At 42.0% G+C, this 24,006-nt stretch overlaps 3 protein-coding genes across 12 annotated transcripts in view; 2 read left to right on the top strand and 1 right to left on the bottom strand.

Annotated features, from left to right (window-relative positions):
- wdfy4 (WDFY family member 4) overlaps positions 1 to 10,253 on the bottom strand; it is a 44,576-nt gene extending 34,323 nt beyond the window's left edge. For 2 of the 5 annotated variants that reach the window (XM_030441352.1, XM_030441353.1), the window contains exons 1-11: positions 6,857 to 9,895; positions 5,681 to 5,792; positions 4,885 to 5,012; positions 4,423 to 4,551; positions 4,115 to 4,304; positions 3,321 to 3,510; positions 3,006 to 3,166; positions 1,581 to 1,813; positions 1,362 to 1,501; positions 501 to 631; positions 98 to 199 (exon numbers count right to left, since the gene is read on the bottom strand). In XM_030441352.1, coding sequence (XP_030297212.1) covers positions 98 to 199; positions 501 to 631; positions 1,362 to 1,501; positions 1,581 to 1,813; positions 3,006 to 3,166; positions 3,321 to 3,510; positions 4,115 to 4,304; positions 4,423 to 4,551; positions 4,885 to 5,012; positions 5,681 to 5,792; positions 6,857 to 7,156 — 1,816 coding nt within the window. In that variant the 5' untranslated portion in view covers positions 7,157 to 9,895. Of the gene's footprint in view, positions 1 to 97; positions 200 to 500; positions 632 to 1,361; positions 1,502 to 1,580; positions 1,814 to 3,005; positions 3,167 to 3,320; positions 3,511 to 4,114; positions 4,305 to 4,422; positions 4,552 to 4,884; positions 5,013 to 5,680; positions 5,793 to 6,856; positions 9,907 to 9,928 lie in introns of those variants that run through there. The other 3 variants (XM_030441354.1, XM_030441356.1, XM_030441355.1) reach the window with 3 other exon arrangements.
- A 1,157-nt stretch (positions 10,254 to 11,410) lies between these two features.
- LOC115597157 (putative ZDHHC-type palmitoyltransferase 6) lies at positions 11,411 to 18,984 on the top strand. Of its 4 annotated transcripts, none has more exons than XM_030442884.1 (11): positions 11,411 to 11,606; positions 12,103 to 12,250; positions 12,364 to 12,499; positions 12,592 to 12,702; positions 12,782 to 12,914; positions 14,379 to 14,557; positions 14,736 to 14,809; positions 14,973 to 15,135; positions 15,226 to 15,308; positions 16,235 to 16,425; positions 16,749 to 18,984. In XM_030442884.1, exons 3-11 carry the CDS (start codon positions 12,417 to 12,419, stop codon positions 17,235 to 17,237), a joined length of 1,506 nt encoding a protein of 501 aa, XP_030298744.1. In that variant the 5' UTR covers positions 11,411 to 11,606; positions 12,103 to 12,250; positions 12,364 to 12,416; the 3' UTR covers positions 17,238 to 18,984. The 4 variants fall into 4 exon arrangements, with proteins under 4 accessions (XP_030298744.1, XP_030298743.1, XP_030298746.1 ...); XM_030442883.1 differs by having other exon boundaries at positions 11,411 to 11,743; XM_030442886.1 differs by lacking the exon at positions 12,103 to 12,250.
- Positions 18,985 to 19,232: 248 nt separating this feature from the next.
- arhgap22a (Rho GTPase activating protein 22a) overlaps positions 19,233 to 24,006 on the top strand; it is a 17,389-nt gene continuing 12,615 nt past the window's right edge. The window contains exons 1-2 of one of the 3 annotated variants that reach the window (XM_030442772.1): positions 19,233 to 19,389; positions 19,683 to 19,782. In XM_030442772.1, the coding sequence (XP_030298632.1) occupies positions 19,731 to 19,782 (52 nt within the window). In that variant the 5' untranslated portion in view covers positions 19,233 to 19,389; positions 19,683 to 19,730. Of the gene's footprint in view, positions 19,390 to 19,468; positions 19,514 to 19,682; positions 19,783 to 21,470; positions 22,128 to 24,006 lie in introns of those variants that run through there. The other 2 variants (XM_030442770.1, XM_030442771.1) reach the window with 2 other exon arrangements.

Here is a 24,006-nt window from a genome sequence, read left to right as displayed (position 1 = left end):
GTTTCTAGCCATGACATGAATAAACAAAACAAGAGATTGCAGATGGTGAGACAGTACGAAATGTATAAAGAAATCGACATGAAATGAATGTATTTACCTGTGTTTTTGATTGAACGCAAAGTAAGGGTTGACACAACTTGAAGCATGCAGGTAGTAAGCAATTTCTCACTGTCCTCCACACATGAAAGCTGCTGAGGATCTGAAAGGCACAAAGAACTTCAGATGAAAATTACAGAGTAAAAATACAAAATGAGAGAAAGTTTCACATGTGAACTTTAGCTGCTGAGCCATTCTTGCAGGCACAAAGACAAAAGGTCCATATCAGTTTTACTCAAAATTACTTGTGGTTAAAGTGAAAGTAATGAATTAAGACGGGGTGTGTTGCGCATTCCCCTATTCACTGTAATGGATTCTTGTATCAAACAACCACTCTCTAAACAGCTACTGAGAGCAGATAATCACGATTACATCAGATCTCGAAAAACTATGTCGGTTCATACTTAATTGAGAGGAAGCGACAATTCCGGCCTTCCTGAGGATCTTGGCTCTCCTTCGAAGTTCTCCCAGCAGCAGTTCAAGCAGACCCCAGTCACTCAGCACCTCAGCTAGCATTCCACTGTGCACTGTCATTCTGCAGAGCAGAGGAGATGGGTCTTATTCACCCCACATCAAAGAAACAGTGGACAGAAACAAATAACTATTGGTCACTGATTTAAAAGCGTAAAATTCATATCTAAAACTTAAAAGAAAAATACTAATCTTTTCTTGCCTGTCATGTGTCTTAATGATCTGAATACTCAAGCTGTTGCATTTGGAGAAGATATGTTGTTAAGTGTTTTTGGCGATGTATTATTTAAAAATACAATATGTACAATTTCTGCATTAAAAAGTCCAAAAACGACTAGAGCTTTGTTATATATTTTGTTGAGTTGTGTACTTGCATTATCTTAAAATGTTTCCAACAACTTTCAAACCAAGAGAAACCGGTATTTTTACAACAAGTAAAGCATCAACATGCTTAACTTGGCTGCTTGTTGTTATAGTTTCTGGGGAAACATTAGATGATACATCAGAGAGTGAGAAAGGAAGTCTGTTAATATTTCTAAAAACTATAAAACATAACCTCATCGTGAACATGGTTGCTTCATTGTTTGACAATGAAGGCGACAACTCTCATGATCACACACTACTTTACAGCATCATTAAACTAGTCCTTGTTTTCAATGTTTGGATTTAAAGACCCTCTAGTGGCAAAAATGACATACCGAGCATTTGAATTAGCTTAATGAGCGCACTTCCAAACCTAAACAACAAACAAATTTAGACGAGCATGAGCATTCAGACTGATTATATCTGCTCACCTATGAAAACACTTAAGAGCCACCACTCCAAACTCAATCCCTGCCACTCCTCCTGCCAGTGTTCCAGTCCAGCTCTGCTTCAGCACACCCAGGAGTGCCCGCAAGGTCTCATGGGGGATGTAGCTCATCTTAAATACCACCTGTAAGAAACCCAGCATTTAATCAGATGCATGTTGTATCAACGAAAATGCACAGGGGCTTTGCTGTCAACTGTCATACCATCTCCAGCAATGAAAAGAATATTTTTTGGACAGGTGCTGGTTTACTCCACACACAGCCAGCCAGCTGGGCCATCGACTGGACAGTCCACTCCAAGAGGAAGAAGTTGGCTGGGTCCCTCTCCCATATTGTCCGCAGGGTTCGAAGAAGCTGACAGCACAGCAGAGAATCTTGAGAACGCAGCAAGGAGGACTGCAGCAGGTGGAAGGCGGGCAGGTTCTTCACTGATAAACCTGGATATAAAAGTAAAAAGAACTGAAAAATTATCTGTACACTTAACTTGTCAAAGGAGGCTTTAGCTCTTAAAAATCAGTCATGTTGAACATAAAAGTATATGCACGCTTGTTTACAATTTTTGTATGTATTTTTGTACTCATCTTTGACATCGCACAAAGTTATAACAATACCAGCCTGATGTCAGTTTAGCTAGGAGATGTTTTGAATTTACGGCTCAATTTATTAGATTTTGTTCTGGCAAGGTCAGATAGACAATTTCTTAGAAACAGGAAAACCAATGAATTACAAACAACCTTCAACACAGAGTACATGCCGAATCTCATAAACCAATTGAGTTACACATACATAGATAGATTGTAAACAAACTACATAACATGCATGAAGGCAAAAGAAAGCAGTATAATCTGCCTTGATAGAGTTTGTTTGCTGCATTGTCAAAATATTTATAAGGAGGTCTTAGATTTGCAACCTAAAACACAGTTGTGTTTGTTGTGAATAAATATATACCTGGTTAGTAATAGGATTCATTTTCACACTTAGTCAAAATTGCATCAGAACCAAATAAGATCAGCACAAAACAGCCCCTGGTTCCTCTGCTGGAAAGAGATCTACTCCTTGATGTGATGGATGGGTGCTGAGTGTGTGTGTCAGTGTGTATGGTCGGATAGGTATGTGTGTGTTTATTATGGACACTCTATTTATGAGTGTTGGATGGAGGTGTGTGTGCATCTATGATAGATGGCTGGTTGCTGTAGGCCAGTGGTGAATGGATGTGGGGCATCCTAACAGAGTTAGAAGGGAAGCCTCCACTTCATCATCCCAGACATAATCACCTCAGCTTCCTGTTAACCTGAGGGGTGTTGTGCACTGCAGCGGGAGAGCGGAGGGGGAACGGGGAGTCAGGATGTGTGGGAAATCAGACGAAGGAAGTAGTGCAGTTTGGGTGGGTTATAAGAGGGCAAAAGTGCAAAGGAGAGATGAACTGTGTAGTCATTTGGGGGTACCACTCCCTTCCCTAAGCCTAACTTTGCTGAGCTTTGCATGTGAAGATAATTAGATTGTTTGGAGAGTGGATTTGAAGGCGATGATTCAGAGTTTATCCTCATGGTACAATCAACTATTAGAGATAATTAGGAAGGGGTGGCTAATGGATAACAATGCAAAACTAAAGTTGAAGACTTGACCTACCTTTGGTGAGTGGCGGGTCAAACTTAAAGCCTGAAGGTTGGGGGTTGGTGACACAAAGAACCACTTTCAGCTCAGTTTTTCCAAAGAGGGTGAAAGATGCAATGAGAGCCAGCAACTCCTCCACAGGCTGGAACTGATCCACAGAAACACCTTCCTCACATCTTATGATGGAATGATGATAAGAGACAAAAAATGGTCAAGTTAAAAGAAAAGCAGACAAATCAAGATGTCTCTCGTTTCATTTAATTTCTATGTCTACTGACTCATGTCATGGTCGATTCCTTCTTTTTCTGCTTATATATCCTTTCATCTCACCGTTTCAGGATGTTCTCAAGGGCCTTGTAGCCGTTGTTAGTGTCAAACTCCATAAAGAGGGCTGGATTGAGGGCATAGGTGTCTCTAATGAAGCTGAACACAGCCACAGCCACCTCAGCAAGCAGCGGTCCTGAGACATCAGCACTGATGTGCAACAGGTTCTGAATGCAGATACGCACACAGTTCTTGCCTAATGAGGAAAAGACAGTGGTCTTCATTAGCGAAGTAGTAACTGCTCAGAAGTATACAATACATTTGAAGAATAAATTACTTTACCTTTGAAGAAATAAAAAAAAAAAGGGAAAATTATGTTACAAGCACACTTCCTTTACCCTTACCCTGTCTTCATTCAGGTTCAGTAAAAAGCATAGAATAGAATGACAACTCTATTGGAAAGCGCTCTACGGTCATGTGGCATTAACATGCTGGGAAATGCTGGCAACTTCCTGATGTCCCAAATTAAACTTGTGTGTCCCAGAACATTTGAGTGGATTATCTTTGCTGATGGAGGCATCATGTGAAACATACTTTCAGCATGTCTCTCTTCTGAGATATGTGGTCATGTGTCTGTATAATCAAATTATTGCTGGAACTAAAATATCTGTCTGCACAGATAATTTGCCCTGAAAAAGTCTAAATTATTCACTTTCTGTGAGGCTTTGCAGCTGATGTATCTAATACTTCTTGAGTGAAATTGATGGAATAGTCCATCATAGCTAGGCGTCAGACAAATTAACTGTCTATAAAGTTGATCAGAAATGTTTACTTATCCCAATAAATTTGAGTTACATCACCTAGCAAGCTCGGGGCAGTGTTGCTTGTTGCTACAGCAGAGACTGCCTTGAGGACCCGGGAGGCCTGATGCCTCCAGGAGGTGCTGGTCTGGTCCCACAGTGATGTGAGGCCAATGATAAGACACTGCAACTCCTGGGTTTCCACAAGTCTCTCCACATTGACTTGCTGTCGACAGAGCTGAAGAAGAACCTGGAGAAAAGCAAGTAGCAAGTTCAGAGTGAGACGGAAATCTAGGATAGACAAGGTCATCTTGCGTGATGAGGAAGAAAGAGGAATACAAATGTAAAATGTTTTTGCCACAACTGACCTTGGCTAGTGGCTCCTGAAAGGTCTCCTCTATGGCAATGTTCTCCTTTTTAGCTGGAAGGCACACTAGCAGGTAGAGACATTTCACCAAAGCAGCAAGGACCCCTGGGTTTATACAGGACAATATATCCTACAAACACACACGAACAAATTCAGTGTTCATACTTCAATTAAAATAAAAAAACATTTTTTTTTTATAAAAAGGGTCATTGTTTTAAATTTCAACTTTATTTCAAATCATAATACTACTTCTAATAACCCATACGTTCTTGACTTTGTGAGATCTGCTGTGTCTAGATTGTGAAGATATTTGTGACAATTATCAACAGGAAACATATAATGTAATGTTGGTCAAGGACTTTACATAAATGAGGACAATTTGATTGAGTGGCTCCATTCAAATGTAAAAAGGTTGTCAATTAGGCTGAAACTTTAGAGAGCTGACTTTGAAATGATCACTTACTGAGCTGTCAGCTGTCAGCAGCAGCAGAGACTTTAACAGTAGCCATCCTTTATTTTCTGTTGCCTCGCAGTTTTTCTCTTTTGTGTCATGCCTCTGGAAGAACTGCACCACCTCTTCACGAGCCCCCTCTGAAAACACCAAATAAAACTCATAATGTGCTGAACAATGACCCCAAAGCCTAAGGGGTCATGCCCTGCTTGTCTTTACTATCTGCTATCACAGAAATCAGTAAAATCTAAATCTGTATTTCAGTCAAGCGTGTCATTGTTAAAACAGAAAGCAAGATGCACATCTAAAAAGAGTTTGGGTGGATACGCGATCTTTCAAGCGTTTCACTTCTTTTTTTGAGAGAAAATTTGCACCGTGTTTCTTATTTGGCAAGTGTTTGTGCTACTGAAGAGTTCCCTGTAAAATGAATATTACTTTAAAATGACAGTGGTGTGCACCTAAAAAGGACCAGCTGTGAAAGGTCACACTTTTGACTAGAATGACTAAATAGCTACTAAATTAACCATGTTGGTGCCATGTTAAACTTACAAAAAACTAAACTAGAAGTATCTACTTCCCTAAAAAAAAAAAAAGCTTCTCCTTCCTTCCTCCAGAAAAATAGAATCATATATAAAACAACCGACGACAGAGAGACTAAGACAGGGGAGAGAGAAATCTGACACAACAACCTCAAGAAGGGAACTATGTATCAACCCATTGGAAAATCACCACAGTATACTGAAAAAGCAGAAGTAAATGAAGAAGGTGGAAAGCCCCTCTACCTGAAATAAAACTGTTAGTACAGTACCTGCAGGCTTTTCTGACAGTCTGCTGTGGATGTTATGGGTGACAACATCAGCCGTGAGAGCTGCAAGCCCCTTTATGTACAGACTTTCAAGTCGTCCACCGTCCTCACAGACCTGGAATCAGAGAGGAGAGAGTTCATCGTACAAAGATACTGGAGAGCAAAAAGACACTTTAAAGTCTGTATCAATATACTGAAGGAGGATGTCTTTAGCCGTCTACTTCAAATAGCATTTTTGAATGAAAATGGTACCTAAAGCTATTTTAGCATATTAACACTGACATAAAACAACTTTATTTTTACGTACTTTAGGTACTGTGTGAATCTATTATGTTTGGTGCACTACGAAACAATATAACCACATGATAGTCAGATCTCATCTGCTTTGGCCAATGCACTACACTATAAATAATAGAAGCAAGTGAGAACTATATGCTCTTTTCAGTTCCATAAGAGGATATCGCATTTCACCGAGTTTGCTGTCCTTAAGTGGGGCACTACATTCTGCTCAAATCTCTGGTCATGAGGCTTACACACACATGCACACACAGAACCATACAAAAACCAAAGAGCGATTACCTCTGCAGCTGTAAGCCTGATCAATGGAGTTATACACACTCAGGAATTTATACCAAGAGTGTGTACGGGTAAAAATAAAGAGAGGTTTCTTCATCACTGTGACGCAATGAGAAATTCCTCTTTTTCCAAATAATCAAAGCAAGGCCTGGAGCTCTTTTGCATTTCATGTGACAGCTCAGTTAACTTTAAAGATTTACGGAGAAACCACATACACGTTTTTTTCAAAGGACAGTGATGCGATCAGCTGAGGGCCAACCATCTGACTGCCGCCTCATGTTGCTCCGATTGTTCATTCAAGCGGTCTGTAACAGTTTTGGAAACCACAGTCTCCTGGAGCACCCATTTAACCTTTTCAAGGTTGGCTTTTAATAAGAACTATGGCTCCACTGTAAATTCTCCTGCCAAGATCAATACATTAGAGAAACTTTGTTGAAGCAGAGTCGGGGTTTCTGGCACAAAAGTCTAATGAGTTCAAAACTTCAGCAACATTTTAGTACTTTGAGTAGAACTTTTGGCATGTGACCTTCATCAGGGTCAACCCTCAACCCAAAAAAAGAAACATTCACTTCATTCAGAACAGAAATAAGAAATGCCCCATACCTGTATGTAGAGAGGCAGGACTTTGACTAGCTGCTCCTCTCTCTGCTCTAAAGGAACATGTTCTGTTTTGTGGTCAGGGCTCGAGCATGTGTGAAGTCCCAGCTCCTGTAGTTGTTCTCTGAGCTCTTGTGGGAGTTGAGGGTTCTTACAAGAGCCCTCCACTTTGTCCACCTTCAACTCCACAGAGACAGATAACTCCCCTGAAGCACTCAGCTCTCCGGTTTCCTTATTGATCCTTTCCCCTTTAGCAGACTGGTCCTGAAGGAGAAAGAAAGAGAGCCAAAAGTGAGACTGTTCCATCTTTGTTCTTTATTTATCCTCAGCTGACATGGTATCCAAAATATCTTTCAATCATATTTCCTTGGTCTTTACAACTTCCTCATCTGATAAATTTGTCCCAAACCTTCTGGCCTCCTACCCTGTCTGCCCTCACCAGACAGACAAACAGACATATGGAAGTCTCTTGTCATTTCCCTTAAATGTTATCAACCTCTATGAGGGAACTGCAGGGTGTAATTGATCCAGAGTTCTCAGTAACTGGAAGCCTATAAAACCAGTGACTGACACAACCATTCCAAGCTTCAAATTCCTTACTGCATGATTTTTTATTCCATGAGATTGTATTCTCTCCTTTTTTAGAGTGCGATATTTACTCAAAAACAGTGTGCAGTGGTTTTGAAAAACCCAAACTGGAGCTGCAATGATTCCTTGATTTGTTTTCAACTATTAAATTAGTGACCAACTATTTAAATAATTGATTAATATGTTTGCAACATTTTTCAAGAAAAAAAATAAGTACAAATTCTCTGATTCTGGTTTCTTTACTCGTCTATGAAGGTCAACTGAATATCTTTAGGTTGTGGACAAAATCAAGACATATCCAGACATTATCTTATATCTCAATTTTTTTTTGACAATTTATAGACTAAACAACTAACTGATTGAGAAAACAATCAACAGATTAATCAACAATGAAAATAATCATTAATTGCAGCCCCCGCAGCACAGTGGCACAGCTGTTAGCACTGATGCCTCACAGCAAGAAGGTCTTTGGTTCTCTTTTTGAGTTTACATGTTCTCCCCTTGCTTGCTTGAGTTCCCTCTGGGTACTCCAATCCATCCCACAACAAAACATCTACATTAGGTCGATCGAGTTGGTCCCCGGGCACGCACACTGCCCAGTGCTGCCTCAGGATGGGTCAAATGCAGAATGCCAGTAAATGTCCAATTTATTTAACTTCTTAAGAACAGGACTAACTGAGACACACATATGCAAAGGATCATCAATTGGGACCAATTTGTCCTTGATGAAATCAAACCATAGGATGTTCTGTCCCTAAAGTAATTGATCATGTGAAATAATTCCCTTAAAGTTTAAAGTCCCTTACACAAAAGCTTTCAGTATACATGCTCTCTCTATCACACCAAGCATGAATGAGGAGTCCTGCTCCAACATAGACATGTTTCTGAATGACTGAGGCTTGACTGGAGCATTGTTTCCCCATTACAGGGATATTATTTTGAGCACTTTCTGTTTAGGGATACATACTCATGATGAACATCAAGGGTCCTCGATCAAGACTGATAAGTTTTCACTGATAAGCCAGAGCCAGTAAAATCAGCTGTGACTGTAAGTAAAGGGTTCACATTCCTTAGAAATTCATTAATACTTTGATGTTTTCTCATGCAAAAACATTCAGTGTCAGTCCTTACTTGTACTCGGAAAAGCAGCACATGCGCCTATTGAGTTTTACAGTGACTTACCATACAATCCAGTTTGTCAACATGAAAAAAAACACCTCGGATTAAGCGACACTTCTCCCACCTTCAAAAGCAAAATCCTTCATTCCACACAAAGTTAAGTCCTCATATTCTTACCTGCACTCGTGTGAGAGCCATCTGGGAGTTTCCAAGCTCTAAGAGGACGCTGTCATCTGTGTTGTGTTATTCAAACTGAGTGAGCGGTCTGTCATCTTTCCCATGTCAGGAGGAAAGACAAGCAGAGACCTGTGAAGACATGACTAGTGCCTACTGCGCAGTGGACCTTCCTGCAAAACTGCCCGCCCCTTACTAATCTGCAGCATGTAGACTGAACTTTGAACAAGCACAGTAACTCATGTCAGCTGGCCCAGGTCATGTGCCTTCTTACTTCCCCAGAGAAGCAGAAGTGAAAAAGTGTTGTTTGGCTGGTTCGATGAGGCCCTCCCACTACAGCGCAGAGAAGACTCCCTTTGCTTTTTATAGACATGTCATGTAAGGCTGGCGTGATATGAAAGACAGTGACAGGACCCAATGATTCACCAAAGAAGCCTGCAAACAGCTTGCAATGACAGACTGGTGTGTAGATAACGCGCAGGCTTTGACTAACAGGAAACAATGATGAACAAATTGCATTGTGTGTGTTTGTCTGCTGATAATAGCTGGAAGGACAGGCCTATAATACTGTCTTTAAAAGGTTTAGTATGCTAAACAAAACCTTAATAGTAAACAAGCTTATACATGTTTATAATGGTATAGTGTTGAGTAGATAATTGTCATTTGGATGCTTGTGGCGTGTAATTTCACTGAGATTGGTAAACTGCTGTGTGTTTGAGACATAGAAGATAAAAGCATTGTCAACACAACGTAGCTAAACAGCGCCATCTTGTGGCGTGTATTGGTACATAAATATGGAGTAAGCAGCCAGATACTGAGAGGTAAACAATCTTAAAACCTGTCCATGTATGTCATATATACATTTTAGTAGGAAGAAAAAACACAGGAGTAACAAATGACAAAAATGACAGAGAATAATGTTGGTTATTTGTCGTTTTCTGTTACAAGGCATGATAACTCAGTGGTCTGGCTTACGTGGGCTCTTTAATTGAATGACGCCATCGTTCATTTGATTAATTGGTAATAACTGAAGTTGAATAATAATAATAATAATAATAATAATGATTAATAATTACACATTCACCTCATATAAAAGGCTAAATGTCTACAATTAAAGAACATTTAAATGTACAAAAAGCTGACACAAATGACCAAACGCCTGCTGTTCTCGCTCATTAGCATCATTAGCATAGATACCTCACGCCGTCACAGCAATCACCGTCACCTGCTGAAGTCTGCGCCCCTCCGGATGGGACAGTCACGAGCTCAGTGTCGCCTCATACCCCATTGTGGAGCCATTTTTCTCCTCTGCTAGGTGTTGCCCCCAGCCGATAACGCCACACTTCAGCACTCGGAGATAAATATGTCTAAACTCAAGACGTCGTATTGTCGCCGCGGGACTAACTTTTGTAATATGACAGCACGTGCAGTGGACACGCACTGACGTTGATCCTGTCCGAGCCGAAAACACGCTCATTTTCAGCCAGTGTCGCAAACACAGGCGGTCGCTGAACGCAGCAGGTTAAAGTCTCACTGTGTTATGATGATGTACCTTAAAGTCATGAGAGCCAACGCAGCTCATTTTGAAATTCATTGATTTTATTGGCCATCAACTACAAACAAGAAGATTCCAGTAATCATAAAAAAATACAACCTTCAGAATATAGCTACATTCATGTAGGCCTATATATAAGTATAATTTACTTCGACTTGTATTTTTTTTTTTTTTTTTTTTTGAGGCTTGAGTAGAAATATTGCCATTGACACTTAAGTGTTGATTTATGTATTTCTCCTTACTAATTTCATGTGTCTACGTGCTTTTACGTGCATTTATGCCGTTTTGTCTGTTCTCAAATGCGTGTTTTAATGTGTGATATGCTGTGTTTGTGATTATATGCTATGTGATAAAGTGTCTTCAAATGTGTTATGTTTTCATATGCCATCAACCTGCCAGGGATTGCATTTGAAAAATTAGGCCTAATGACTAAATCTGGCACATTTACATCATAGACTTTGGTGCTCATGTTAATTGATTTGCATTGTCCCTTCTTTAAGACAAACACTCAAATAGCCACATTTAATATCAGATACTTTAGACTTTAAGTCGAGTAAGGGTGACTTTACCAAAGTAATAGAGTATTTTAACTTGATATCTTTACCTTTGCAGATGAAGCATTCAATCTGCAAGGTAACTGAAGTTATCATATAAATTTAGTGAGTACAAAGTACAATATTTGCCTCCAAAGTGTAGCGAGGTAGAGTAAAGTAGCAGAATATCTAAATACTAGAAGTACCTAGAAAATTGTACATAAGTAAAGTACTATAGTAAATGTACTTAGTTTCTTTCTTTCCTCAAGTATCGGACCAAGCAGTATGAAATCAAACGTTGGTTAAACAACCAGCATGGATCTTCAGGTCTTATAGAGGCAAATAATAAAGAGTTTTGATGAGTTTTACTTCAAAATAAACTCATGAATCCGTTGTGAAATAAACAACAAATATTTATTTTAACCTAATAAAAAAAAAAAAAAATAGAAATAAAGTGGAAACGTTTGTTCAAACCTCAGCTCTAATAAGTGCATGTCCCTTATGACACAACTAATTCAATTTAAGGCGTCATCTTATTTTTAGGCACCACGTGTTTTTGTGACGCGGGTGACATCACCGTTCATGTGACCCGCCGCAGCCAACGAGCGGCCCAGGGCGTGGTCTGCCTAAACCAGTTTAGCACAATGAAGGATCCCCGTTACTTTGCAGCGAAAGATGATCTCCGTTCTCGCTTTACATTGTGATGTAGCAGCGCTTCGTCAGAGGAGGTGATTTTGTGTCCGTTGCAGTTTCCTTCGGTGGGAGTGAAGGCAGGCTGCAGGCTGCGGTGAGCTCCCGTCACAATGCATCCGATGCCTGTTTGCTCCGTTAGCGGCGGAGACATATTTGAGTGTATACAGAGAGGAAACGTTGAACAGTGCATACAGTTCCTCCAGACCGATCGGTCAGTCCTCAAGCAAAAAGGTAAGTTAGAGTGAGATGTGATGAAAAGTCAGTGTTGCCCCTTTCTTTGCAGCGTATTTGTGCAACCACGGGCCACTATATCCTGTGTGTTTCTGTCAGTTCAGCCTGTAACTGTCACTGATGGCATTTCCTCATTTGCTCCTTTTAAATCTAGAAAACTGCTGATTAACTTCATCAAGAGACACAACCTGTTACACCTGTGTCATACGTCTGTAATACACATTTTAAAACGTGCGCCACGTAGCCAGGATAAGTTATGATAAGCGTACATCACCGAACAAGTTTCTACTTAATGTTATTCTCAAAGGGCCCATTTAAACTTTATCTTGCGCTGGCGTGTGATTTTGTCCCAATGCCAGTTCAGGAAAACAAACCCTGCTGCGGCTCCACTGTGAAATGGTCTGGCACAGATCTGGATGGACAGATCCTGTGACAACACAACACAGAATCACATTGTGCCAAAAGCAACTCTAACCCCCGATACCAGAGGCTTTTAAAGATCAACAGGTTGACGGGCCGTGCACTTGCATCAGGCTTATATTGTTACTCACAAAGCCCGGAGATCAGTTTGAAGGTTTACATCTTTAAACTTGACTGATGTGTTTATTTTGTTCATCCAGGATGGGGTGGTTTCACCCCACTCCACTACGCTGCCCTCCATGGTAACCGCGCCATGGTTGACCTTTTCCTCAGTAATGGAGCCGACCCTAACGTGGCATGTGATGCGGGACAGACAGCCTTTCATTTTGGCTGCAGGTGAGCATCACCAGTGCATGTAGAACTTGCTTGGATTTTCATGATGTGATCTGTGCTTGATCCTTTGTCATAACCCTTTGCCCTTCTCTCAGGCAAGGGAACATCTACGTCATGCACCAAATGATGCAGTACGGAGCAGATTTGCGCCTCATAGACCTGCAGGGAAAAACATCCCTGCATCATGCGGTCACTGGGGGCAACATGTGAGTGGAGGAAACGGCTAAGTTCACAGTCACACACAGATAAATCATGCACGCACTAACCGTCAGTGATCTTTCCCAGTGTTGCAGTGCACTATTTGTGGGAGACGGGGATGTTCCGGTTCTCAGACACAGACATGTACCAGGTGACACCCCTTCACCTGGCTGCATCCACAGGAAACACAGAGGTGGTCCGCTATCTGCTCAGAGGCCAGGTACGACTCACACACTTTCTCCAGCTGACTAACAGTAGGATAGAACATCATCTTAAAAAGTTAATTAAAAGGTTTTTGATGTTAACATTGGGTCAAATGAAAATGATAATGTCAGCGAAACAATGCAAACAATGTGCTGTGTCTTTCCTAAACATTAAGCTGCTTTCAGTTATTTCAAGCACCACCCAGCACAACACATTCACAGTATGGTTATCTGACACTTTCCTCAGCCACTGATATAAATGTAGGCAGCCATCTTATGCAAATAAGCTCACATGAGCCTAATAGCTCTACACCACCCTGCACAAAATAGCTTAATGCTGAAAAAAGCAGCTGGCTGGTGATGATATATAAAGCTGGGTTCAGTGTTTTGCATGCCAAGGTCCCCTTGGCTGATAGAGAGATGGAGCTGGGACCCCCCCCCCCACTGCATAATGTATGTTGTATTAAACTAAACTGGGCCTACAATAACATGCAAGGCAGCAGTTGTAGCAAGTCCTTGCTGCCATGTTTCTGAGGTAGAGGGTGAGTCAGAGATTTTTGCCTGATTGGTTACAAAACAATACACTGTGGCACACAAGAATGTGTGTACATCTGGGATATAAATACAATAACACGCAGTTAGATGGATAGGAACCGCACAGTGATTTGGCATAAGGTTAGGTTGGTTTTCTCAGGCGCGAGGAATCATGGGAAGCCTGTCATCACTGCTAAATGTTTTTTTTAATTAATTTATGTTTGCTAAATAATATGTCAGATCCATGCTTAAGCTGCTGCTGTTAAGCATCATTTTAGCTAACTTCCTGTCCACTTTAGTAGTCCAATCCCTCCTCTTCACATCATAATTGGCAGACTTAGAAGCAAACCAGAGGATCCTGCTCTCTGTGCCTTTTCGCTTTTAGGAGAGACTTTAGCTACAGACCAAACACTCTCTGATGCTGATTACTGTGGAAACCGAGCTATTGAACACTTGTTTTCATAAAAATATCACCTACAGCAGTTTTAAATCTTGTTTTTAGACACATTTAAATAAACAAAACACAATCAGCAAGCAGCCCCCCTGCAGTAAGTCAGTGGACCCCCTAGAGGTTTGCAGACCCTCTGTTAAAGACCAGTGACTTAAGAAATAAGAGTTGGAGTGATGATAGTAAAACATTTTATTTATATAGTGCTATTCATGGTGCTTAGACATTATCGTCATTTAAAGGAACTACAGCACCCTAAAACATATGAAACACAAAACCAATCATACATTAAAAGCAGTTCTCAGAAAAGGTCTGTTTGATTCATTAATAAAAACATTTTGGACCACATAAATGCAACCAGGGCCAAGGATAGTCCAAGTCCATCTACTTGAGAATCTGACAAAGACAAGTTAAATCTTCAGATGCTTTTATGAAACAGGGCCCGATGCAGATGCCACCATCTTTCAGCAGCTGTTCATGTCAACCCCATCTGTTTCAGAGGTGTGCTATCGATGCAGTCGACCAGCAGGGAGCGACAGCGCTTCACGTTGCAGCAGAGAGGGGCGCAGTGGAGGTGTGCTGGACTCTGCTGCAGAGATCGGGCTGCAGGATGCTTCACGAGAAGAGCCACAGCGGCCTCACACCACTGGACCTCAGCAAACAGGGGAAAACATTCAGGTGAATCTGCTGTTTCTAGAAATCTCCGGGAAAAACACTGAGTAGCACTTCACTGCATGGGGTGGCAGCACCTCTCAGTGCCTTTAAATAGCCAGTGTGTTCACATTTCCAGATTGGTTTGTCCTCATGGGATCCTTATACTGATTATTACCTTGCTATACTGTGTGTTTTTCTCCAGACATCAGCAACTCACCAAGCTACTGAGTCGGTACATTAATGAGCCAATTCATCACAAGCCCAGAGAGTCTCATGGTAAATATTACTATTAATGTGTAGTTTCATTTAGGGATGTAAACAAGGATGATGATGGTTATGATGGTAACAGTGGTGATGGTATCAGTGGCACTGTAAGATTTAAAGTGCTGCATTCACATGTCGAGTTTTCCTCACACTATTGTATGTCTTTTCTCACTAGTTCTGTATTACTGGACACTGCTTTTTCCAACTCTGGGCGGAGCTGCCATCCTGCTAATAGCAGCCATGTTGGGAGGCTATGGAGGGATAAGTTGCGCTTTGCTCTTCCCCTGGCTGGCCAGAAGCATCTTCACACAGTACCATCGCATGACCACATACCAAAGGTTTGACAAAGCTGCTGTGCCTGTTTATCATGTGTTTATATTTCACTGATTGTTATATCTTGGCTAAGAGAATACACGTCTTTCTTCCAGGTTGCCCAACCCGATCTACTTGGGGACCCTCATAGCTGGCTTGTTCCATTCCCTGCTCTGCTTCTATGGAAAAATAATGCCTAATATCCTTAACAAATATCGCACACATTAAGTCTCTTGATCATGTGTAGTTTTGTATCAGTGGCTGAACAGCCACCACTTGGTCAATGACAAGGTATTCTTACTAGTCATGCTCTCCAGAGGATAGGTCCTTGTGATCCTTCTGTCATACTCTGACCTTTTTCCTAGCACCACATAGAGCTAAATTTGTCCATTGTTTTCCATTTCCACTCAGTGAATATGACAGTTTAACAGGCATAATACAGTGAAATTTGATGTGCACATTCATTCTCCCCAAGAATATGTCCTTTGCATTGTGGACACTTAACAATTCTTTTTGTGCAAGCTGTCAACTAGCCAGTGCTTTCCCATAGCGGTATGCCATATCATATTCTTAACAATTAAAAAAAAACATAATTTGTAATTTTACAAAAATATCATCTTTTGATAACAGCAATAGTGTGATTTGTTGATGTCATGAAGTTAAACCATCATGCACAGCAGCAACAGGCATGGCTGAAAGTAACATCGGCTCCATGACCGAGGAGTTTTTCCAAAAAGGGGAGCGACTTCCGTAGTGTGTAAATGATTTGCTTATAAGAAATCAGATATACAACCAACCACAGTAATATGTTAGAAAACTGTTGACGCAAAAGGGAGCAATACTACAAAACGTATTTCACCTCCCCAAGCAGGAGATCCAAGTTGAGTATGACAGTTACCAAAGACAATAAACGCTATTGTGAAGCGGCAGACATTGACTCAGCATAGCATCACAGAATCTTTGGTTGTACGTAGTATCTTGTTATATTATATTGATATTATTTCAGGCCCTCCCACACCTTCTCTCCTACCTGTCTTACTCCCTAAAATGTACACTGTCTGTTGGCAAATGTAAGCTGGGATTTTGTGTATTATACAACAAGTGCTCATCCTTAGCCTTTTGAAAGTGTGTGGCCAACCACTGCTCTGGTCCAGGTGTCAATGGTCCACTTCTCCCTGGTCATCGGTCTGTTCTGTAAGGTTCTGACTCAGGACCCGGGGACACTGGACAGAGCCGATGCAGATCCGCGGTTCTCCTGTATCGCTGACCTGGTGGAGAACAACCAGAGCCCCCACAGGTTCTGTCCCTACTGTGAGGTAAGACATTATAGTTCAGGCAGCCATTGTTTTATGCATATCCAGTCCTCGGTCTTCCTGTCAAATTCTAAAAATGTACATGCACATCCCCACTCAACTTCAAAAAGTCCTTGACACACCCCTGCTGAAATCGCAGCTGCCACAATGAATCAATGATGTGACAATGAACGTCATAAAATATTTACAGTGATGGTCTCTGTGAAGTTAGGAAATAATACACGCCTTTTTTTGTAAAAGGTTGACAGTGAAGTAAAATTTTTAGTTGCACAAAAAGTTGGATTAGTTCTCACCACTGTTTCTCTCTCTGTTTGTTTACCTCACAGTTGTTTCCACCTGACTTCACTAAACACTGCAAGCTGTGTGACCTGTGCATCAAAGACTACGACGACCACTGCCTTTTCCTCAACCGGTGCATCGGCCGGAGGAACCACCGCCTTTTCCTCCTCTTCATCCTCTCCATGGTGATTGCCCACCTTCTTTTTGTTGCCACGGCAACAAGTTACCTGTCTGAGAACACGCCTGCGGGCGGTCGCAGCTGGTCCTCGTGGCTCACGCTGTTAGGAGAGGAATTCTGGGTCGTGGTCATGATGTGCATGAATGCGCTGACGCTCCTCTGGGAGGCGTGGCTACTTATCGAGCAGTTTGAAGCCATCGCCACCGGAACAACCACCTACTTCAGACAGTGTGAGAGCTCGGCACGACAGAGGTCACTGGTACAGCGCTGGGTCATAGTGCTGTCGTTCCTGCTGGATGGTCGGAGACGAGTGGGCAGCGGGCAAACAAGAGAGGACAAAACTGCCATAGACATTTGATACTGTCAGTCTGTATTGTATCCAGCTGTTGTTACATCACCACTCACTTACAGATGTGCAGTCTAGGTTTACTTATACTTAAGCTAATAACTACTTTCTTTATTGATTAATCCGACAGTTATTTCCATGATGAATTGATTAATCATTTTGGTCTAAATAATGTCAAATAACCAGAATTACAGCCTCATAATTTTATCCTTTTAGACACTTGTGTAAAATGTTATAGTAATTATTTTATTAGCTTTGCGTTCTGTGAGGTTACAGCAATCTTGACCTCCTGAAATTCTAATCTGTTCATCCTTGAGTCATAGTGGACACCAAATTTGAAGAAATTCCCTCAAAGCGTCCCTGAGATATCACGTTTACATGAATGTGACGGACAAACGGACAACCTGAAAACAGAATTCCTTTCGGCCATGGCTGTCGCTGGTGCAGAGGCTTAAAAATTCTCCTTGCATTATCCCCAAGCCCAAAGTGATGTCTTCAAATCGCATCTTTTGTCGAACCAACTGCCCAAAACCAGAATACTCTTCATTTACTCTCATAAATGACAGCGAAAAGCAGCCGGTCATTGCTTTTAAGAAGCTCGAACCAGCAAGTGTTTGACCTTTTAGTTTGAAAAGCGACCAAAACGATTAATCGATCATCAAAATAGCTGCGGATTAATTCAATCTTTCGATCGACTAATCGTTGCAACTCTACAGTTTACAGTCTTTGGTGTGCACTCAACTTTGTGAGGATGTCCTCTATAGATTTAGTAACTCTCTGATGCCATATAACATGTTGTACTTGAATGTAAAAAAAAAAGAAAGGAAAAAAAAAAGGTTATATCCTAATATTCTATTTTAATATACAGTAGGTTTGTCAGCAGATTTGTGGCTAGCAGGATAACTAGCACTAAGAGTTTAGATGTTCCCCCTAGTTTTTAGAGACCTCACTGAATACGTGTGAATTAACTTATTGGTTTACCTCGTCCTGTGTAAAGTGATGGACATTTCCTCAACTGTGTTTTAGCAGGGAAACGCCTCTGAATGAATGCGAACGCCCATACCTGTCTTTGTATTCGACATTGGCCTACCTTTTTTTAAACGTCATCGTGTTTTAAATATTTGTTTGGCAGTGCAAAGCTTCTGGTTCAAGGTTGTGAGGACCTGCGCATTCAAAACATTAGCACGTCCTGTGATTAGCCAGTGATCATGGTTACGGAGGGTGCACTGAAAGGCTTTGTTCCTAACATAATGTCATTACCTCTCCGACCTGTTCTCGGTCATTTGGACCATGACACTTCCTCTGCTCTCGCTAATGAGACATGCTCTTTTCATGTCTTCAATTAAACGCACTCATTTCCTATGTGTCCCTCAGGACCATATTTCTAGATTACAGATGACGTTCCCCACACCCCTCGGAGGCGTGTGTGTCTGGACTGCGTGAGTAGCTGCATCACGTGACATTATTTAGTGTCTACTGTACAGCCTGTCATGCATATTGGAGTGGTCGAGAAGGGTGCATGTACGCCTGTGAAACCGAGTGCTTTTACTGTATTTTTCTCAGTCACTAAATCAGTGTTATTGTATTGATCTGGCTGAAATGTGTCGATATCGCAGTATATTTTATATGTACTGATATATTTTATCTGTGGTGGCACCGTTCCTTTTGGTTTCCAACCTGATACTGTGATGTTCTATTTCCTCTGATGTGAGAACAATGTGTTTAATAAATCACTGACATCTGCCATTTATAGACGAAATACACCGACTTTCTCATTGATCTCATTGTGTAGCAAAAAAGAAATGGGTCTTTTTAGAAGCAAAGCCTATGACCGCCTCTCTCCGTTTGCAAATCACTAGCAGCTGGAGCTTTGATTTTCAGATCTGCTTCAGAAAAATACAGTAAGAACGTCTGCAGGAGACGCTCATATTTATTTTACACAGAAGTCAGCAGATTTCACTTCTCCATCAAGGCAGCTCACTTCCTTAAGTGAGAGACAGACAGACTGGAAAAGAAGAGGAGGACGGCAGGCGAGCATCGCACAGCTGTGTTTTATTTCTCCGTAAAGCAGTACCTACAGTATCACAGCATCTGCTTGGGATTATGTGATGCTTTTCTTGTGCGGCGCAGAGAGTCGTCTGGTCTGCCCCTCAGAGATGACACGGCAAGTAATACTCCCATGACTGTTTTTATTTCCTTCCTCCTATCAGTCTGTTCACATCAGCATTCTTTAGGCACTCGTCATTGGTGTGCTAATCATGGCCGCTATAGTGGTCCCTTCTCTTTGGGTATGTGAATGTCATTTGATTTGTTTCTTAGTGGTCATCAATTAAGCAGAGGACTGAGATTTCAGTATTGCCATTGTTTTAACTCTGTGTGTGTCTGTGTGTGTGTGTGTGTGTGTGTGTGTGGGTGGGTGTCGGTGTGGGTGTGTGTGGGTGTGTGTTGTGGCACTAGAGATGGCCTCAGTGGAGAAGGATACACTGTGTAGACGAGTTCACCGCCATGAAACCATCCAGGACCCCTCTGACCAGTGACAAAACCTTGGACTCGGCAGGTAAAGCTCTGATTTTCAGCTTATTTTGATGATGTTTGTGATGTTTTTTTTAGTATCTCAGCTCTTCTCTGTCTGTCAAGGTAGGAGATGTTCTTATGAAAGCATACAAAGTTGCTATGTACTGCAACCCAGTGTGGAGGAAGCTACTTTAAAAGTACTTCAGCGGTAGCAGAGCTATCCCAGGAGAAAAATCTAAGTTGATTAACTAAAGCTAATTAGAGAAATTAGTTCAAACTACTTTGAGGAGATTAAAGAAGATTAGATTGTACACGTGATACAACATTATAATTAAATATAATAAAAACATGCAGCATGCCAGACAGTTGCCTCCCAGAAACCACAATCCAGTTGGGGGTAATTCACAGAGCAGAATTAATAAGTTAGACAGGAAACTTCTAAAATAGCTGGCGATAAAACTTCTCTGACAACCCACCTACCAGAATAAATGTCAGCAATGCATGCTTCTGCAAACTGTGGAAATTATAAAACTGTTGAAATTATTGTCCTTTGTCGTGCAACTTTACATTTCTTCAGAGTATATGTATTTATTTTTACCTCATGAAGTGTCAGTTGTGCTTATGCTCTGGTTAGGTTTAGGCACAAAAAACACTTGGTTGGGGTTAGGGGAAGAAGTTTTGGCTCAAGATACCTTTTTTTCTTCAATAAACACAGCTGAAAAGGTGTAGACGTCCCTTCAAAATGCTCCTGTTTTGTTACCCCAAACCAGGCTGCAAAATGTCCCAACGTCTGGTAAAAAATGTTCACTGGTTTCAGGCTTATAAATGTTGAAACGCTGTCTTGGCATCTGTGGCCCAAATTAAAATGTAAAAAAAAAAGTCAAATGCAAACATTTTCCTTCAATGACTGGGCTTTCTCTGAACATTTGTTAATAAATAGCAATAACCGGCACTGATTACAAACTGATGACTACATACATAAAATATACATGCCTTCGGAGCGGTCAAGATAAAGAACTGAGGCTGGGACAGGGAAATGGCGGTTCAATTTCAGTACAGAAATATTATAATTAAAATCAAAAATCATTACTTTTCTTTTATGGCCTAAAATGATCTGCAGTTAAGGTCGTTAATTAGCCCAGAGCTGCATAAAATGGTGTAAAAAAGTAATAAACAATATCGATCAACTACCATAAGCTACTGAAAGATGCAGTAAAACTACTGGTTCAATTACATGTAGTTTAGTAACCCCCAACTCTATTATAAAGCCTTTGTTTAGGACGTGTACAGTCTTAGTCGTTTGTCAATGGCTGACTGTTAGGAGTGGGCTGAGTATTTTTAACCTTGCAGTAGGAGAAAGCTCAGTTCGCTCTGTCTTCCAGCAGTGTCTCTGTGCTGCACTTCAGTCTCATCCAGCCGCTCCAACCGCAGCATTTATCTGCTTTATCACATCCACTCCAACCCCACCAGACAGAATAGGAACGAGAACATCACACCCTTGAGTGCTGTGGCTTTCACCGTGCAGACTGCTGAGTGACTGTGGAGTGTGGCGTTTTCTCCCCTGGCCATAAATCTTACCCCGAATGAGTCGGGACACTAAACATGAGCGCTGTAAAGTGGAGTTTTTGGCAGTTTTTGCAAACGAATATCCGCCCCCAAAATATTCCTTTATAGATACAGACAGTACGATGTCTTGAACTCTCAGTCTGCATCAAACGTCCTGGTGGCGAGAACGGTGTCAGTTAAATCAAACGTATTGATCTGAGGTTGCGCTTCAGGTACAGAGGAGACCATAATCAAATCTCCATGAGCAAACAGCTGGAGGGATTACGGAGACCGTGCGGCGATGGGGGCGCCAATGTAAAGAACTGGGTGGCAAGACAGAGGACACACCGCCAGACGTATTTATAGACGGTGAGAAATTGATACTGAGAGTGTGCAGCAGCGGAAGGCAGAGAGACAGAGAGCAGAGAGAGAGGGAGAGTGGGCAGGGCTCGAGGTATGTGAGAACAACAGCACGCCGGGCCAGTGGGACAGACAGGGGGAGTGAGACGAAAAGGAAGGAGGGGAGGAAGGGGAAGAGGAGAGTGTGTGCTTGAGTGCCTCGTGTGTGTGTGTGTGTGAGTGTGTGTGTGTAAAACCAGACGTGTCCAAGTGCAAGACAGTGAACTGGAGAGAGAGAGAGGGAGAGAGATGCTCGGAGAGGATGAGGAGTAACGGGGCGAGGCAGCAGCGTGAGGAGCCGAGCGTGAGTGTGTGTGTGTGTGTGTGTGTGTGTGTGTTAGAGGGATAGTGTGTGAACAGAGGGATGCAGTCATGTCTCTGTGAGAGGGAGCAGCACAGCAACGGTAACCATGCTGAGCCCCAAGATAAAACAGGCACGCCGGGGTAAGCACAGTCCCTCCTCCCCTTTCTCCATCCCTCTTCTTCTTCTTTTTCTTCTCTCCATTCTCTCTTTTTCTTTCTCTGCAGTCCATCTCTTTCTTCTCTCTGTCTCTCGCCGCCTCTGCGGAGCTCCATCTGTCCTGCTGTCTTTGTGGTAATGTGACATCAATATTGCTGTCAGCGCTTTCATTGAGAAATGAAAATCAAAAAAAGGTGTAACCGCGCCATGTTGGCACCGAATCTGCACACCGGTGTCATTCTGCATCCCTCATCAGCAATTGACCCGAGTTTTCTTGCATGATGTGAACTGTTGAGGCGTTTATCCTCAGTGTCTAACACTCAATGAGAGTTACCGGGCTCTACTACAGGGTGATGTAATCCCCCCCCACAGTCTCATAATTATACCGTCCTCATTCCTAGAAGATTTGATCCTGATGGAGATACTGTGGGTCGTAGTAAAACATGGCTGCTTGAAGGGTAGTGCTCCCTCCAACAATGGTCTGCATCCCGACATGTTCGCACCACAGCTCTCTTTATTCAGGGTTTATTGGGTTAGTTTTCGCTCGGCATGGTTCGGAGCAGGTGACAGACGGATCCGAGGTGCTGAAAGGAATGCGGGGCTCTGTCCTCCTGCGAAATCAGAACAGCTGACTGTCAAACATAGTTCCTCTAACGCCGGCTAAAATCCACTTGTGACCGCTGTAGCTGGGATGCCACATATACATGCCTCTCACATGACTTTGGGGGAGATGAACAAGGAAGCTGTAAATCACAAGGTCCTGTGCAATGAGATTGTCACTACGCAGAGTATAGACACTCGCTGTGCTCTTCATAGCAGGTGGTTGCTGAAGACAGCCCACACACACACACACACACACACACACACACACACACACACATACGCACGCTTCAGGTCGCTCGGGGAGTTGTGACAGTTGCCAAGTTATCTCAAGGAAATGAACTAGCGCTGGTTTTCAGAGAGTGTCCACAGAGGCATCCCCACCCTCACAGGAGATGAAAGTCAGGTCTCCTTGAATTTATTTCACATTATTGCATGATAATAGACATAAGAGAGCAACAATAATGGTTTCAAGAAGGCGTATTTCTGAGTGTGTTTAGGAAGGGGCTGTTGCTTCATTTCTCCCCTGGCAGTCATTGTCTTATCCTCAACCAGCCGTAAAAAAAAAAGTAAGCCCATAAAAAGATGATGGGAAGGAGAAGTGCCTCTCCTTTCTCCTTCACCAACGCAGTCGGAGAGAGTGCAGCAGCCACTTCAGTTTGCTCGCCACGTCTTGTGCGCTTGCCATCTCTCATTTGCTGTAATGGTATTCTCCTTTGATTAGATTCCCAGCTCTGCTCTCCTCTGACCCTTTAATGCAGCATCATCCAGGGCGAACTCACACAGCATCGCGGAGCTGGATGTGCACTCACAAGCTGAGATGTGAGAGCAGAATGTAAAGCGGTTAAGTAGCGAGGAGTTCTTAGAGGAAGATGTTATTGGTGTTTGAGGCTTCTGTCCATTATCTGTGTGGTGAATAATTGTCAGTATGAGGACATTGGAATGAATAATGAAAGGCTGCAGGCAACAACATCTGATCCTGCACAGTAGGTTCAATGTTACCATGAAGAGGGGTGGGACAAGATATTGAAAAGGCAATACATCGTATAGCAAGAGGAAGCGATATATCGTATTGCCACTGGCGCCAAATATCAATATTTTTATTAATACACAAAGGCGCTCCAAACAGATTCACCTGCCAATCCGACTTACCACAGTCAGTACTTCAGGACTCCTTGTGGTGTAAACTTCTGTAAACTTAATTGAATTTATACAGATTTTAGTGAGACATGTAGCTCAGGAGGTAGAGCAGGTCGTCCGAAT

Source organism: Sparus aurata, chromosome 15 (assembly GCF_900880675.1).
Source record: "Sparus aurata chromosome 15, fSpaAur1.1, whole genome shotgun sequence".
Classification (NCBI taxonomy): domain Eukaryota; kingdom Metazoa; phylum Chordata; class Actinopteri; order Spariformes; family Sparidae; genus Sparus; species Sparus aurata.
Note: the sequence above shows the minus strand (reverse complement) of the source record. Positions and strands in the feature narration are given on the sequence as shown.